The sequence below is a fragment of the Amblyomma mixtum genome, chromosome 4, assembly GCF_055824585.1.
Source record: "Amblyomma mixtum isolate Tamu chromosome 4, ASM5582458v1, whole genome shotgun sequence".
Classification (NCBI taxonomy): Eukaryota; Metazoa; Arthropoda; class Arachnida; order Ixodida; family Ixodidae; genus Amblyomma; species Amblyomma mixtum.
In genome coordinates this window covers 8,114,796-8,129,312 of record NC_143015.1, presented here as the reverse complement: position 1 = coordinate 8,129,312, position 14,517 = coordinate 8,114,796, and the positions used below count along the sequence as shown (strand labels likewise).

The following is a 14,517-nucleotide window of genomic DNA, read 5'->3' as shown; positions in this document are numbered from 1 at the left end:
GCTTTACAAGTAGGACACAACCATGTTTTGTCAATCTCTGGTTTCGGATTTTACCGCTGCCTCTGCCACTCCCGAGCAATTTCCAGCATGATAGGAGAATCCACACTCGGAACAAGTCAGGACAAGGGAGTCATCCGTGATTGCTTCCTGGCATGCTAAGCAAATATCTTTCTGCATTTAAATAGTAAGGCAAAAGCACAAACAGCAGCAGCGGGAGTAGCAGTATGAAATATCTCAAGCGCACAAAAAGAAATTTTACGATACTAACCTGCAAAGCACGGGACGAGAAGTTAGCTGTGCGTCGGCCAGCCACTGCCTACCGCTGCTGCTGCGTGCAATAATGCCAGGCTTGACGGGGTGTCTCTTCTTATAGCGGCCGTGCGGTGACGTAGTCGCTGATTTTCCAGTAGACTGATGTGCTATTGGGCACGGCAGGGGTTCTTCCACGTGATGCTTGCTTCAGGCTGTTTATCAGATTTAGATCTGCAAAGCAGGGGACGAGAAGTTAGCTGTGCGTCGGCCAGCCACTGCCTACCACTGCTGCTGCGTGCAAGTGCCCGGGCTATCTCTGGGAAATTTGCTTTTCGATAACTGTAAATGCGCCGATTGCCACAGTCTTCAAGTTTAACATACTGAAAGTTCATTTCATCATCATCATCATCATCATCATCATTTATTAGACCCTTAAAGGCCCCTGGGAGGGGGTATTACATAAGGGGGGGGGAGTAGTACATTCATCATGACTCACATTGGTGGGGAAAAAAAGAATTAAAAAAAAGAACACAGAAGAAAACACACACACAACAAAAGCATAAAGAGAAATAAAGTCACGAAAGGGAAATGAAACCATTTATACAGCAAGATAACACATCAGACGTTCTTTAAACCTTTCTGGATCGCTTTCAATGACAACCGATTCTGGAAGCCGATTCCAGTCTTGAATAGCGGCTGGCAAAAAAGATTTGTTAAAGGCATTAGTTGATCCGTGTAAACGTTGGATGCTCATGGAGTTGAATAAACGGGATGACGTGCGCACAGGAGGGACTAGAACGGACTCGCGTAGGTTAGGAAAATTGTGATATAATTTGTGCAATAAACATAAGCGAGAAACTTTGCGTCTAAGGGCTAGGGGGCTGATAGCGATGGATGACTTGATAGCGGTAATGCTGTGGTGAAAATCGTAATCTGAAGTAATGAAGCGTGCCGCACGATTCTGAATGGATTCAATGGTGTTAATTAAGTAAGCCTGGTGAGGAGACCAAATTGCTGATGCGTACTCAAGTTTAGTGCGAATGAAAGTCTCGTATGCTAGTTTACGGATTAATTGCGGAGACAGTGAAAGTGACCTTCTAAAAAAACCCAGTGTTTTTGATGTATCAGCAACGAGTTGAGCGATGTGTTTTTCCCACGTCAGTTTGCTGCTGATTGTGACACCTAAGTACTTATATGATTCAACCTGCGAAAGGATAGTTGATTGAAGAGAATAAGGACACGTAATATTGGAATGCTTGCGTCAAATTTGCATAAATTTGCATTTAGTGATGTTCAGCTCCATCAACCATTCGGAACACCAATTATCTATTTTTTGTAGGTCATTTTGTAGGATAACCTGGTCGTCGTGAGAGGAAATGCGACGATATAACACACAGTCGTCAGCGAAAAGACGAATGGACGAAGATATGCCGGATGGGAGATCATTGATAAATATGAGAAAGAGCAGGGGCCCAAGCACAGAATCCTGCGGCACGCCTGAAATCACTTCATGAGTTGCTGAATGATAACCGCCGATGACGGTATATTGAAACCGGTTAGTGAGGAAACAGTTAATCCATGATAGTGTGAGGGGATCAATATTGAGGCAAGAAAGTTTTGACATTTCTGCTAAAACACAACTGTGATCACTGATACCGGGCACTACAAGGGTAGAATAAGCTGCCGATGGTTGGTTAGTCAATAATAAATCCAAAACATTGTTACCACGGGTTGGCTGCTGCACTAATTGGGATAAGCTAAATGAATTGCATAGATTTAACAATTCTTTGCCTACTGCAGAATTGGCTCTAGACGGAAGACATCCTGAACTCCAGTCTAATTCAGGAATGTTAAAATCACCTCCAACAACTAAAGAGTCAGTTTTAACAGTTTCAATCATATCAGTTAGGTCGCTGATGGGTTCAAGCTTACTTCCAGGTGACCTGTAAAACGAGCAAACGTATAGTAATTTACCATTTAGAAGTCTCATTTGAGCCCATACTGCCTCACATGTCCCAACATCAATTTCCATCTTACGAGAACTAACTAAGACGTCCACCAGGATAAATACGCCTCCTCCGTGCCTGTCTCGATATTTTCGATAGCTGATATAGTTACTCGGAAACACTTCGCTATCGCTAACATCCCCATCCAGCCATGATTCACATCCGATCACAACAGAAGGTCTCGCCATGTCAATTAGACCATGTAGCTTGTCCACTTTATTCTTAATACTTCTGCAGTTTAGGACTAGAATCGATAAAACATAGTGATCCGGCTTAGGTTGTCAAGAAGCTCGAACTACCTGCCCCTGAGATTCGTCGTAAATGTATTTGACGCTATTCAAGTAAAGGACATCGGGTTTCAGATGTGCTTTGCCATTGGGTCCCTTGCGAGTTTTGGCGAAATCCCATAGCATTCTCCTCTTGTTTCGTACTGGTTCAGAGAAGTCCTCTGAAATGCTAGAACTTCCTTTCAATTTCTTCGCATTTTACAGAACAGCCTCTTTCTCTTTGAATGAACTAAAATTAACAATAATCGGGCGAGTTCCTTCTGAACGGAACCGTCCGAGGCGATGGGCTCTTTCGATTCTAGGGTCTATTCCCAGAGTAGACCTACACAAATCTAGGACAAGTTTTTCGGGAATTGGTGGTGACTCGTGTTCATCCTCGTCCTTAATTCCATAGAAGAGCAGATTGCACCGTCGAGATCGATTTTCAAGATCGTCCACTTTCTTCATCAGAGTCTGCCACTCAGACCGCTATCTTTCACTACTCGCCCTACAGTCCTCGACAGCGGCCCGCATTTCCTCAAGGCCTGCAATCTTTGCTTCTAAATTGGCCATACGGGCATTCAGATCTGACATAGCTGTTTTGTTTTCATCCTGATAACTCTCGATAGTTGCAAGTTTTTCCATAATTTCTGTCTGGCCTTGCAAAAGCTGCTGCAGGATCGCATCGCTAGGTCCTGGGTTAACTTCTATGTCGCCGCACAAAACCAGAAGCAAAAGGTAAAAACGGCTCTCCGCAATAAAGAAAAACGATACCTTCCGCGTAACATGGTTCTGTGTGCTACAGAATGAGAAGAAACGCATTCATACAATACAGGGGGTGGAACCGGCAAAGCGTACACTAAACATATATTGAAATATGTGTCACTAACCTGTGTGAAAAGCAGTAAATGCGTGAGCGGCAAAGCCATTTTTCGGTATCGCCGGTTCCACGCCCCAACGGTGAAGTGATGATTCCCGCCTTTTGTAGAGTGTAGTGGCACGGGCTCCAAAACCATGGTGGGTTGACTGGCACTGCACACTGTCCAAAATCGGCTGCGAGGCACACACAATCGTTGAAGTCGACCATGGTTAGCACAGGTGAAGGCTTGGTGAAGGAACCAGTATCCAGCGTAGACGAATCATGCATAGCAGATAATTCCTCGGCATGAAAGCAGTGACTTGAAAAACCAGCGATGAACACCTGCGTGAAAAGCAGTAAATGCGTGAGCGGCAAAGCCATTTCGGTATCGCGGGAGTCCCAGCTGGTGTCGCCGTCCAAGCCACATCTGCAAAATAGACCGGAGTCATGTCCCAGTGCATGCCAGAAGCCAACGCTCTTTTGTCAATTAATCTGGAAGCTCATGTGTTTGAAAAATTTGTCGGCTACTTGAACCACCTCAAGGACACTACTTCTGTCCTCGCAAAATAGAGCGATGTCATCCGCGTAAGCTAACACTTTAACTTCTGATGGCTACAGTTTGGAGCCATGAATGCTTGCATGGCGCAACAGAGCAACACAAAAGGGTTCCAGGTACAAGGTGAACAACAGTGGGGAGAGTGGGCAGTCTTGCCTCACTGATGATCGAACAGGAACAAGTTCATTAAGCGCCCTATTTATTTCAATACGCGTTGTGCAGTCGCTGTAAGCCATCCTGACACCTTCAATAATCGTGCTACTTATATTTCTGTGTTTGAGTACCCCAAACATTATATCATGTGAGACCTTGTCAAAAGCCTTCGCCAGGTCAAGCTGCAGCATAGCAACTCGGCCTGCGAACGCGTCACAGCACTCTAACACACTTCTCGCAATATGGGTATTAGTTGTGATCGTGCGGCCCTTGATTCCGCATGTTTGGTGGGGCCCCACAAGGCTTTTAATTACTGTTTGTGCTCTCTTCGCGAAAACTTTCATTAAAAGTTTATAATCGGTGTTTGTTAATGTAATTGGCCTGTATGACTCAACCAGCATCAGCTTCTCTGGGTCTTCTGTTTTTGGTATTAGTAGCATGTGACTTGTCCTAAAAGTAGGGGGTAATCTATTTTCCTCGTACGCTTCTGCGTACACACGCTGCAAAATCGCTGACAGTTTGGCGCGGAAGCCTTGTAAAAGGCTGCACATAAGCCATCGGGCTCGGGTGGCTTGCCTAAAGCTAACTCCTTTATCGCCGTCACAATTTTGTCCATGCTTATAGCACCCTCTAGGCTCGCTTTAGTTTCATCATCTAACTTCGGCATGTCAGCAAGAAACTGTTCTTCAAACCCATTTTGCACTTGTTTTGCACCGCCAAAAAGATACCTATAGTGCTCGACGAATATCCTTGAAATTACCGTGCTATAAGAACAGATTTCATTTTGATAAGGAAATACGTACTGTTTTTCATCGCCCAACGCCCGTCTATTTGGGCTTTCCCCTAGCCATAACTTTTCTGCGCGTGCGCGAATCACTGCTGCTTTGTATTTTTCCACATCAAGCAGTTCCAATTCGCCTTTAGCTTTGCTTACTTCAGTAGTGTACGCGCCGGGTTCCTATCTTTCAATCCTTACTAGCCATTCAAGCTGCCGTTAGAGATCTTTTTCCTTTAACGTTTCGTTGGTGCGTCGGATAGTGCCCCTTTCAATCGCCATCATTTTTATTTGGATTTTTAGTTCCTCCCACGCGACCGCGTACTGCACGGCTCCCTTGTCAGCACATCGTCAATCTTTTCTTTTACACTATTAACAAAAGTGTCATCTTCGAGCAGCTTAGCATTAAGCTTCCACAATTACCAGTTAAATTTTGACTGCTTTCTTTCCGTCCCTAGCGTAAAGGACACTATACAGTGGTCACTAAAAGATACAGGTGCAGCGGAATAGCAGTTACAAAGCGGAATCAGATCCAGTGACAGATACGCTCGGTCTAGTCTCGCATGACTTTTCCCCCTAAAAATAAGTGTATTGTCGTTTTCCCGCGTTCGATGTTCATTGATTAGCGTGTTCAAAAGTTTAGCGCTTTTGTCTCTAACGTGGTGGTTGTTTGCACGATAGTCCACACAACAGACACAGTTAAAACCACCCAACAAAATAACAGCACTATTGCATTTGATGTAGGGTTCAAGGTTTCCGAAAAAGATAATTCGGTCTTGCATATCATTTGGTGCAGTCGCCACTGCGAACCGGCAAAAAGAAAATTTAAAACAACCAGACGCCCATTCTCACTGACAGACTCCTCAAATATGCCAGCGCATTTACGTGTTAGGACGGCACAACCACCAGACGTACATAAAGCATGGCAAATAGAAACATTATAATGCGCCGTAAACGCTGCAACCATACGATCCGTCTGCTCCTGGCTCTCAACTTTCGTTTCTTGCACAGCCACAATGTCAGGCTCATTGTCTAGGCAGATGCGGCTGAGCTGGTATTGTCGTCGCCTTGCTGAAAGACCTCGAACATTAATGGTGGCAATCCTTAGTGTTTTGTCCATTTTTTCTATCATTTAAGAGCAGGAACAGACAGATCGTGCAGGTGAGAGAGACATGTGACGCGTAGGAGCAGTCAGGAATACTCTTTGCGTGCAGCATGCAGTACTACATGCCCAGCACTGTTTCCTCTCTCGTACGTTGGTAGCGTCGCGCGAGCACACCGCTGCTTGACCGTCCATTGCTTGGCGTTGTGCTCCTAGGAGCCCTCTGAGGCACAGGTCCTGGCGCCTACGGGGGCGGTTGTGCCGCCGGTCTTCCGTCCGGCGGGATGTTAGGCTTCGGGCGTAGTGACGCCCGGCGTCCCCCCACCGTTTTAGGTGGTGGTTCATCGTTGCTGGGAGAAAGGAGCTCGCCGTCGTTTAACATTTCCTTGCTCGATCTTTTACCAGTTGCTCCGCTTGCCTCGACGCCGTCCATATCGACCACGCCCTCCTCAAAGTCGGGTGTCTCTTCCGGCTCACCTAGGCTTTTGGCTTCCTGGTTGCTGGAACCTATTTTGAAGTGTTCGACGTCCTCCTGCTTTTTCTCCGTATTGGCGCTCTCAGGAGGCAGTTCAGGTGCAGCCTTCGGTACACTGTCGTTGCCACCTGAAGCTTCTTCGGCGTCAGTCACCTCCATGAGCAGTTCGGAAACATCCCCTTTCCCTCTCAGTCCAGTGGCACTGGCGTACGTCCTGACACACTCGGACTCGTCATGCCCGTAGCGCCGGCAAAGCGTAAAACGCGGTACACGACATTCTCCCCGTACATGGCCTGTATTACGGCACCGCAGGCAAAGCGGAGCCCTCCCCGGGACAACAAGTGCCTGCTCCCCACCAGTGCGTACTTGATGGGGAAATCGTCGACCGACAGGCCCGTTTTGAGCCTAAGAGTCACCAGTCCCGTCGACGACCCTTTGTCCTGGACGCCTTGAACTCGCCACCGTTCGCTTGCGACTTCAGAGACCTTTCTATATGATGAAAAGGCATGGCGTATGTCTTCATCTGGCACTTTATGCAGCATACAGTGTATCTTCAGATGAATGTCTTGATTGGCGAGGTCGATGACCACACAACGTCCCCTCTTTCACCTTTATGTCGCCCTCGCTGAGTATCTTCTTTACACCATCGCCGCTTTTAAATGTCACTGCCCACACATGGCTCATTTGATACGCCCCCAGGGCGACTACCTCGGACAGCAGCGATAAGCCGGCCAGCGCATCTCGGAAATGTTACACAAGATACGGTCGATACCGCACATCTGCATGCAAAAAAAAAAACAGTATTTAAAACAACACGACCTGTTGGTAGCTGAGGAAGAAGCACTAGATATTCTTTGTCGTCGTTCCGCTCCTGAGGAGCCTGACATTCCGTGACCGTCCTGCTCGAAAGCTGGAAATGGAATCCGAGCTAGCAGGCCAGGCCAGAAATGGAGTCAACAGAACTCGTTCTTTTTTGTGCGTACCTCTACTAAGCTGTCGTAGTCCCTTCTTTTGATTTGTCATCATCTAGTAGCAGAGAATTGAAAGCGGCGATTTTTATTGCACTACTATTAACCTTGTCCGATGACAATGCATCACAGAGGGATAATTCACGCAAAACTAAGGTGCAGTCAGGTGACTTGCGAAGTCGGGTGCGGTCTCCTTCTTCCGAAGCGCTAGCGAAACGGCGCGAAGAGACAAGAAAAGCAAGAAAAGGTGGTGAATGTAACAATTGATAACGCCGTTGATAATGTTCACAGTATCACCTCCTATTGACCTAAGAGATTGTTTGTCGGCGCTTACTAGGCAATTTTTCTCTTTTGTAGCGTCGCCAATATCACCTGCTGATGTGTCCTTGACCTAAGCGCTAGTTTGTCTGCAGTTGTTGGGCATGTGTTTCGTTTGTTTGCACTTATTGGGAAAAATACACTTTCTGGGCAAGTGTAAAAACTTTCGGGCACTCCACAGCATACTAACATAAGTAAGTTAAGTGTAATGGGACCGACCGGCAGCAGTTCGAACAGCGCGGCGAAGAGGGCAAGAAGTAGACGAAGTGCAACTAGTTGGGTTCGTGAGTGACGCCAGTGAGTGGGACCGTCCTGACGTTCTTCGACCAACGCCCACGGAGCTGCGCGTCGCATAAACACCTTCCCACTTGGTGGAGGTCTCTCGGTTCGCGTCCATCCTGGAAAGTCTAAGCCGAAGGTTACTTGTCCCTGCCACCATGCCAAATGGTACGAACCAACCATCGCCGCCCATCCCTACTACCGGCTTTGGTTCCGGAGTGCAACGGTAGCGTGAACCTTCTCTATTGAATAGCAGCGAGGACCAGCACTTTGACGATTGGCTGGCCTCCTACGAGCGCGTCAGCAGTTAAAATCGGCGTTGGCGATTCCGTCAAACTGAGCAAAGTCCTCTACCTTACGGACGTTGGTGACCTATGGTTTCCCAACCATGAAGCCTACTTACCCACCTGATCCTCCTTTAAGACGAGCTTTGCCAACGTTTTCGGCCGTCCAAGCCGCGTGGAAACTCCGAAACGAGCAATGTCCTCGTGCTCAAGCTGAGCTACCGGCAGAAACCTTCAATAGCTGTATTGAGGATATTGCGTTCACTTATGCCAGCGTGCCAACCCCTCCATGATCGTTAACCATACCCTTAAAGGGATAGCGGTGACGATTTCCAGGTGCTCCTAACGATGAACCCCAGCTTCGTCGCTGCCGTCATCCAGCTGTGACAAAGCTACGGCGAGTTACGAAAGCAACGCGCCTCTACGCGGCAGTCCGGCGCACCTACCAAGGGTCTTTCTGGCTAAGCCCTTCGTGCATAGTCTTCTGAGCAGAAGATTTCATCTGCGAACAAGTAGCTCACCAGCTCTCTCTGCTGCATCCCATTCAAGAGCTCGTCTGTCCTACTCGCGGCCTAACGCCATCCTTCGTGCCGACGGTCCGCCGTGTTGTTCAGGAGCAGGTCGCTGCAGTCTTGCCATCCAGCCCCCCGCTTCCTCCTTTGGCAGCACCGCTGAAGGAGTCGCGAGACACGGAGCTAGCGCACCCCTGCCGCATGCCGTAGATGTCCTGCATTTTATGCTCCACCCCCGTCCGTATTAGGGAGCCGGTCGACCTTGCAGGTCGGGGTCCTTTTCGCTGGCATATTCGGGACCAGAAGTACCCAAAGCGCCCATGCCGGTGTAATGCTATCACTTTCTCCATACGTGGCGTTTGTCTTCCTGCTAGAAGTTACCTTAAACTAAACGACGTGAGGAAAGAAAGAGTTTTCACTCTTCCCTGAAACGTCATTTCGAGTCCTAGATTGTCCCATGCTAGCTTGAAGTGTGATGCAAATTTGTTTACGCGGACTGCCCATTTGTTAGAAGTTAATTATAGACTGGACGGATTAATTTAGTATTTACGAAAGTACACTTAAATACATTTGCAACATACAAATTCGATTTCTCTAAATTCGGTTTCGGCCATTATATTGTTCAACGGCAAATTGAAGTGCGCTGCAAATATGCGTACGGGGTCTGCCCATTTGCTATACTTGAAGTTTACTTTGGACGAATTAATTGCGTATTTACGAAGGTACACTTCAAATACATTGCCAACACGCAAATGCCATTACCCGAAACACGATTTCAAGCAATAGACTTTTCTGCGGCAGCTGGAAGTGTGCTGCAAATACGTTTAAAAGGACTGCCCGTGACATCATGGGGCTACGGCGCCGCAGGTACACGTACTCCAGTCGGAAGCGTAGTTGGCAGCCCACAAGGACGTTAGCTATATGCAGCACTGCAGCTTGACTGCACGTAATTCACTGTCGGAACTGAACCGCCAGCGTCTCTTGAGTCTCCAGGCCAGTTCAATGCTCGCGCTTGTTGTTCACCTGAACCAAATATATAGCCAACTCCTAACAGGTTTCGCGCTGATAAGCTCCAGAACAGTGAAATGTGCACGGCTAAATTGATTTATTTACTGTCATGAGCACCCTGTCTCTCGCCGACTTTGGTGACGTCCAGCTCGGTACCGCTATCTTGCGCCGCTTTCCTGGGTGCCGTGATCAGATGCGCCTTCTTCAGCTCATTGCAAGACCTGTAACAATAATGCAGAAAAATGGAAATAAAACAAGTTTAGTCACGTGACAACATAGTGCAGCTAAAACCACACCTGTTTAGATGCGCAGCGCAGCCGCTTGAACATTATTCACTGTTTACATTGAAATGAAATTTAAGCGCACACGAAAAACGCACACAAGAGGAGGATACACACAGCACAGGCGCTATGTGTATCCTCCTGGTGTGAGTATCCTCCTCTCGTGTGCGTTTTTCGTGTGCGCTTAAATTTCATTTCAATATAAGCTATGCACCATCTAGCCCAAACAGAAGTTTTGTTGAATTATTCACTGTATTTATTGAGACTGCATGTAATGATGCTCTACCATTCTATTCGATGATGCGACTGACAGCAATATTTATCCTGAGTCTGCACGTGCACTATGCGCTAAGGAAGTGAAGCACTCCGATCTAAAATCAACCACGTAAGAGTACGCAGCATGACGAACTTCACACTGGCCCTCTTGCATTTCGCCACCCCCAAAGTTCAGCCGCCTGCGCGCCCTTGAACACATCTGCCGAGCTCCATAGACAATGAGGCAATGCGGCGGATAGCTGTTAAGCGGGCGCGCGCACCGAATACTGAGAGATCAGTTAACACTGGTATAGGTATATGAGGTATAAAATAAAGATTTGGATTCCGTGACAGCATTGATAATAGTAGCAGAATGCCATTCCTGCTCCCTTCGGAAATTGCTTTCCTTGCACAGCTTAGTAGTTTCTTCCTTCAGATTAGTACAAAAACTTGGAAACACAAATTGGTAGCTTGAAGATTAGATAGGCACGCTGCAGAGAGTAGGGTAACTTGACAGATGAGCTTCGTTTCAAGATTCTCGACGGTTTCCTCGCCTAAACTGCAGTGCCGGTATCAGTGCACACTGTTTACAACTCTCAGAAGACTGATGTTTTTAGTCTTCTAAGGCTTCCAAACTTTAATTCTCTCTCATTTGAAAGTGTGATCGTAAAAACTTTTGAGTTGTAACGGCCTTTATTGACAGTTGTGAAGGCCGGTTAGAGCGGGCAAGGACAGCTCCGGGCCCAGAACAGTTCACGCTCTCGTCTCACGCCGCGCGTCGGCTCTGCTGCTTCAGCTGCCGATCGTCGTGTTCTCGTCTGGCGCCTCGCGTTGGGTCTGCTGCTCCAACTGCTGATTATATTCCTCTTTACATTTGGCCCCGGGGAAAAAAGAGCCATCCTGGCGATTTAGGGGTTCAACACTACGCAAGGGTCGTAGTGCGGCTTTAAACGCGAAAAGTGGACGGTCTCGCGCCCACGTCGTCGGAGATCGGATGATGGCGTCACGGGCTCAACGATGTAAGTGACGGGAAGAGTGCGCTCAAAGTCGCGGTAGGGTCCGTGGTAATTTGGCAGCAACTTGCTAGAGAGACCTGGTGCAGCAGAAGGCACACGACACACGGAAGTCACACGGAGCCAAACAAGGGATTGCGGCAGAAAAGTGTCGGTGCCATGGGAGTGGTCGAAGCGGTATTTCTGGCGCCCTTGGTCGTCGGACGTGAATGACCGGGCGAGCTGGCGGCACTCTTCAGCGTGTCTGGAGGCTTCAGATACGGTTGTGGATTCCGACAAATCAGGATGATAAGGAAGAATAATGTCGAGCGGCGAGGATGGTTCACGGCCCTACAGAAGAAAGAATGGTGAGAAACCAGTAGTGCTCTGCGTAGCGGTGTTGTAGGCATATCTGACGAAGTGGAGGACGACGTCCCAGTTAGAATGGTCGGCCGCCACGTACATTGACAACATGTCACCTAATGTTCGATTGAAATGTTCAGTCAAGCCGTTCGTCTAGGGATGATATGCAGTAGTGGTGCGGCGAGTAATGTTGCATTGCTGCAGCAGAGATGAAACGACGTCTGACAGAAACAACCGCCCACGGTCGCTCAACAGTTCACGCGATGCTCCGTGGCGAAGTATGAAATGGTGCAAGAGGAAGGCTGCAACATCCCGCGCTGTAGCAGCTGGGAGGGCGGCTGTTTCGGCGTACCGTGTCAGGTGGTCCACAGCGACGATAACCCAGCGGTTTCCTGCAGCGGTGTAAGGAAGTGGTCCATACCGGTCAATGCCAAATCGGTCAAATGGCCTAGATGGGCAAGGCAAATGCTGCATAGGGCCGGTCGAATGATGATGACCGATCTTGCGGCGCTGGCAATCGGGGCAGGAACGGACGAATTTTCGAACGTAGTTGTACATGCCGCGCCAGCAATAGCGGAGGCGAAGCCGGTTGTAGGTCTTGAAAGCACCGCCGTGACCAGCTTGCGGGTCGCTATGAAAGGCTGCGCATATTTCGGAGCGTAAATGTCCAGGGATCACTAGGAGCCATTTGCGGCCATCAGGGAGATAATTTCGGCGGCCCAAAATCCCATCATGAATAGTGAAGTGAGCAGCCTCACGGCGGATTGGACGCGGTACCGACACGACAGTACGGTCTGAAAGATAGCGTACAAAAGAAGTGATCCAAGGGTCCTTGGACTGCTCGTTGGGCATATCATCCAATGACAAGGGGGCGCAGTCGATGGCGGGAGGGGAGGCACATTCATCGGCTAGAGGTGAACGAGACAAAGCGTCGGCGTCGTTATGCTTCCTGCCAGAGCTATAGATCACACGAATATCGTACTCTTGAAGGTGTAAGGCCCATCGGGCGAGGTGGCCATTTGGGTCTTTTAGGGAGGACAGCCAACATAGGGAATGATGGTCCGTGACGACCTCGAAAGGCCGGCCGTATACGTAAGGCTGAAATTTCCCGATAGCCCCCACGATAGCCAAGCACACTTTTTCAGTGACTGAGTAGTTTTGCACTGGCTTCGTCAGGGTGCGGCTCGCGTATGCAACAACATACTCCGCGTACCCCGGTTTCCGTTGAGCAAGAACAGCACCGATACCAACGCCACTGGCATCTGTGTGGATTTCAGTAGGAAGGCTCCGGAAATTTCGACCACCTGGGGTTTTTTAACGTGCACTGACATCGCACAGTACACGGGCCTCTGGAATTTCTCCTCCAAAAAAATGTTCCTTCTTTCTCCGTTCCATTGTCCTGCTTACTAATTGGTTAGCTTCCTAGTTCTTTTCCACAATTGTGAGTCAAAGCTATTTTTTATAAGTATTTAAATAGCTTAGCTGCCCACCTGTTATCGCCCAGTTTCCTCGGGCATCTTCATACAGCATTTTGCTCTTAGCTTCCCCTGCTTCGAACGCTCGAACGACGCCCAGCCCATATCCCCCTGTAGCTGCCTCGTTCGTGGTTTTGCTTTGGGCACGTAGTGTTCATATTTCAACAGCTCAATTATTTACTTCTAAACTCGACTGAACTTTTGCCCCTAAGCAGAGAATCACATTCCCGAAAGTAAGCCCCAGCACTATTATTCCGTTTCAAATACCTGCCAGTACTTGACGTTTATTTTACCACCACCATAGTGCTTTATGCCTCATTTTCCCTGCATCCCTTCGCCCTTTCGCCCTGGAAGGGTGAAAGGGCTGCGGCTTATAACGGCACACAAGAAAACTGAGAGAAGAAGACACACAGCAAGACACAAGTCCCTCCCGCGCGTCACCCGCCTCTGGAACGATCTCCCGGATCGCATCGCCCTGCAGCGTTATCATGACACCTTTCGCGAACATCTACTCAAACACTTCGTTGATAAGGCTTAGCACGTTATTTATATAATCTTGATTCATATAGCTTTGTCTTCAGCTGCTTGGGGCTTTTGCCTCATTGGTTCTGTTCATGCGCAGCTACCCTCATGTATGCCCGAAATGTTTTCTTTTGCTTTTGTGTAACTCTTTGCTCATTTCGCCCATTTTTTGTTCCGTGCCGCATAGTAGCCTTGAACCTTTACCAATTTTTGTGAACTGCGCAATGTTATTTGAACTCACTTGTTTTTGTCTGTTTTACTGCACTCTTACTAAGCTTTTTATTTCTAAACTATTTTACACAAACTTCTGTATTTGACCCCCCTTACACAATGCCTCTCCGGAGGCTTGTAAGATATTTTTAAATAAATGAACAAACACAGCGCAGATCGGTTCTAAATTTATAACTCCGCTTACAATATTGCTCAGAAACAGCTGTGATTAATTTAGCCGCAGTAAGAGGGTATCATCAGCATCCAGTTCCCTCGCAATGGTGCGTCTTTCGACTGAAAACTTTTTCAAACATTTTGTTGTTCACGAAGCACACGGGCACGTGAACCCGCCGTGTTCGGCACTACGAAAGCTTGGCCTTCGAACGAAGATTTGCTGTGTGTGAAAGAGTTCACTCAAGAGCTCAGTAACACTGCACCTCTGGGAGACAGCGCACCAAGTTTAGAACGGAGAATGAAAACTGCACGAACACAAGGCTGCCAAAGAACTAAGCAGGCAATTATTTGCATTAAGTCCATTCTTCTCAAGCACCATCACTGAAGTTTCCACTGTAATCCCCCCTCTACCCCTTGCCCAGGCTCATTCGA

General features: G+C 48.0%; 1 protein-coding gene across 1 annotated transcript in view; it reads right to left on the bottom strand.

Moving 5' to 3' along the window:
• Positions 1 to 306: 306 nt before the first annotated feature.
• Positions 307 to 14,517, bottom strand: part of LOC149345604 (uncharacterized) — a 29,962-nt gene continuing 15,751 nt past the window's right edge. Inside the window, exons 5-7 of the mRNA XM_089585256.1 lie at positions 9,931 to 10,034; positions 3,415 to 3,725; positions 307 to 483 (exon numbers count right to left, since the gene is read on the bottom strand). Coding sequence (XP_089441382.1) covers positions 10,018 to 10,034 — 17 coding nt within the window. The 3' untranslated portion in view covers positions 307 to 483; positions 3,415 to 3,725; positions 9,931 to 10,017. The remainder of the gene's footprint in view (positions 484 to 3,414; positions 3,726 to 9,930; positions 10,035 to 14,517) is intronic.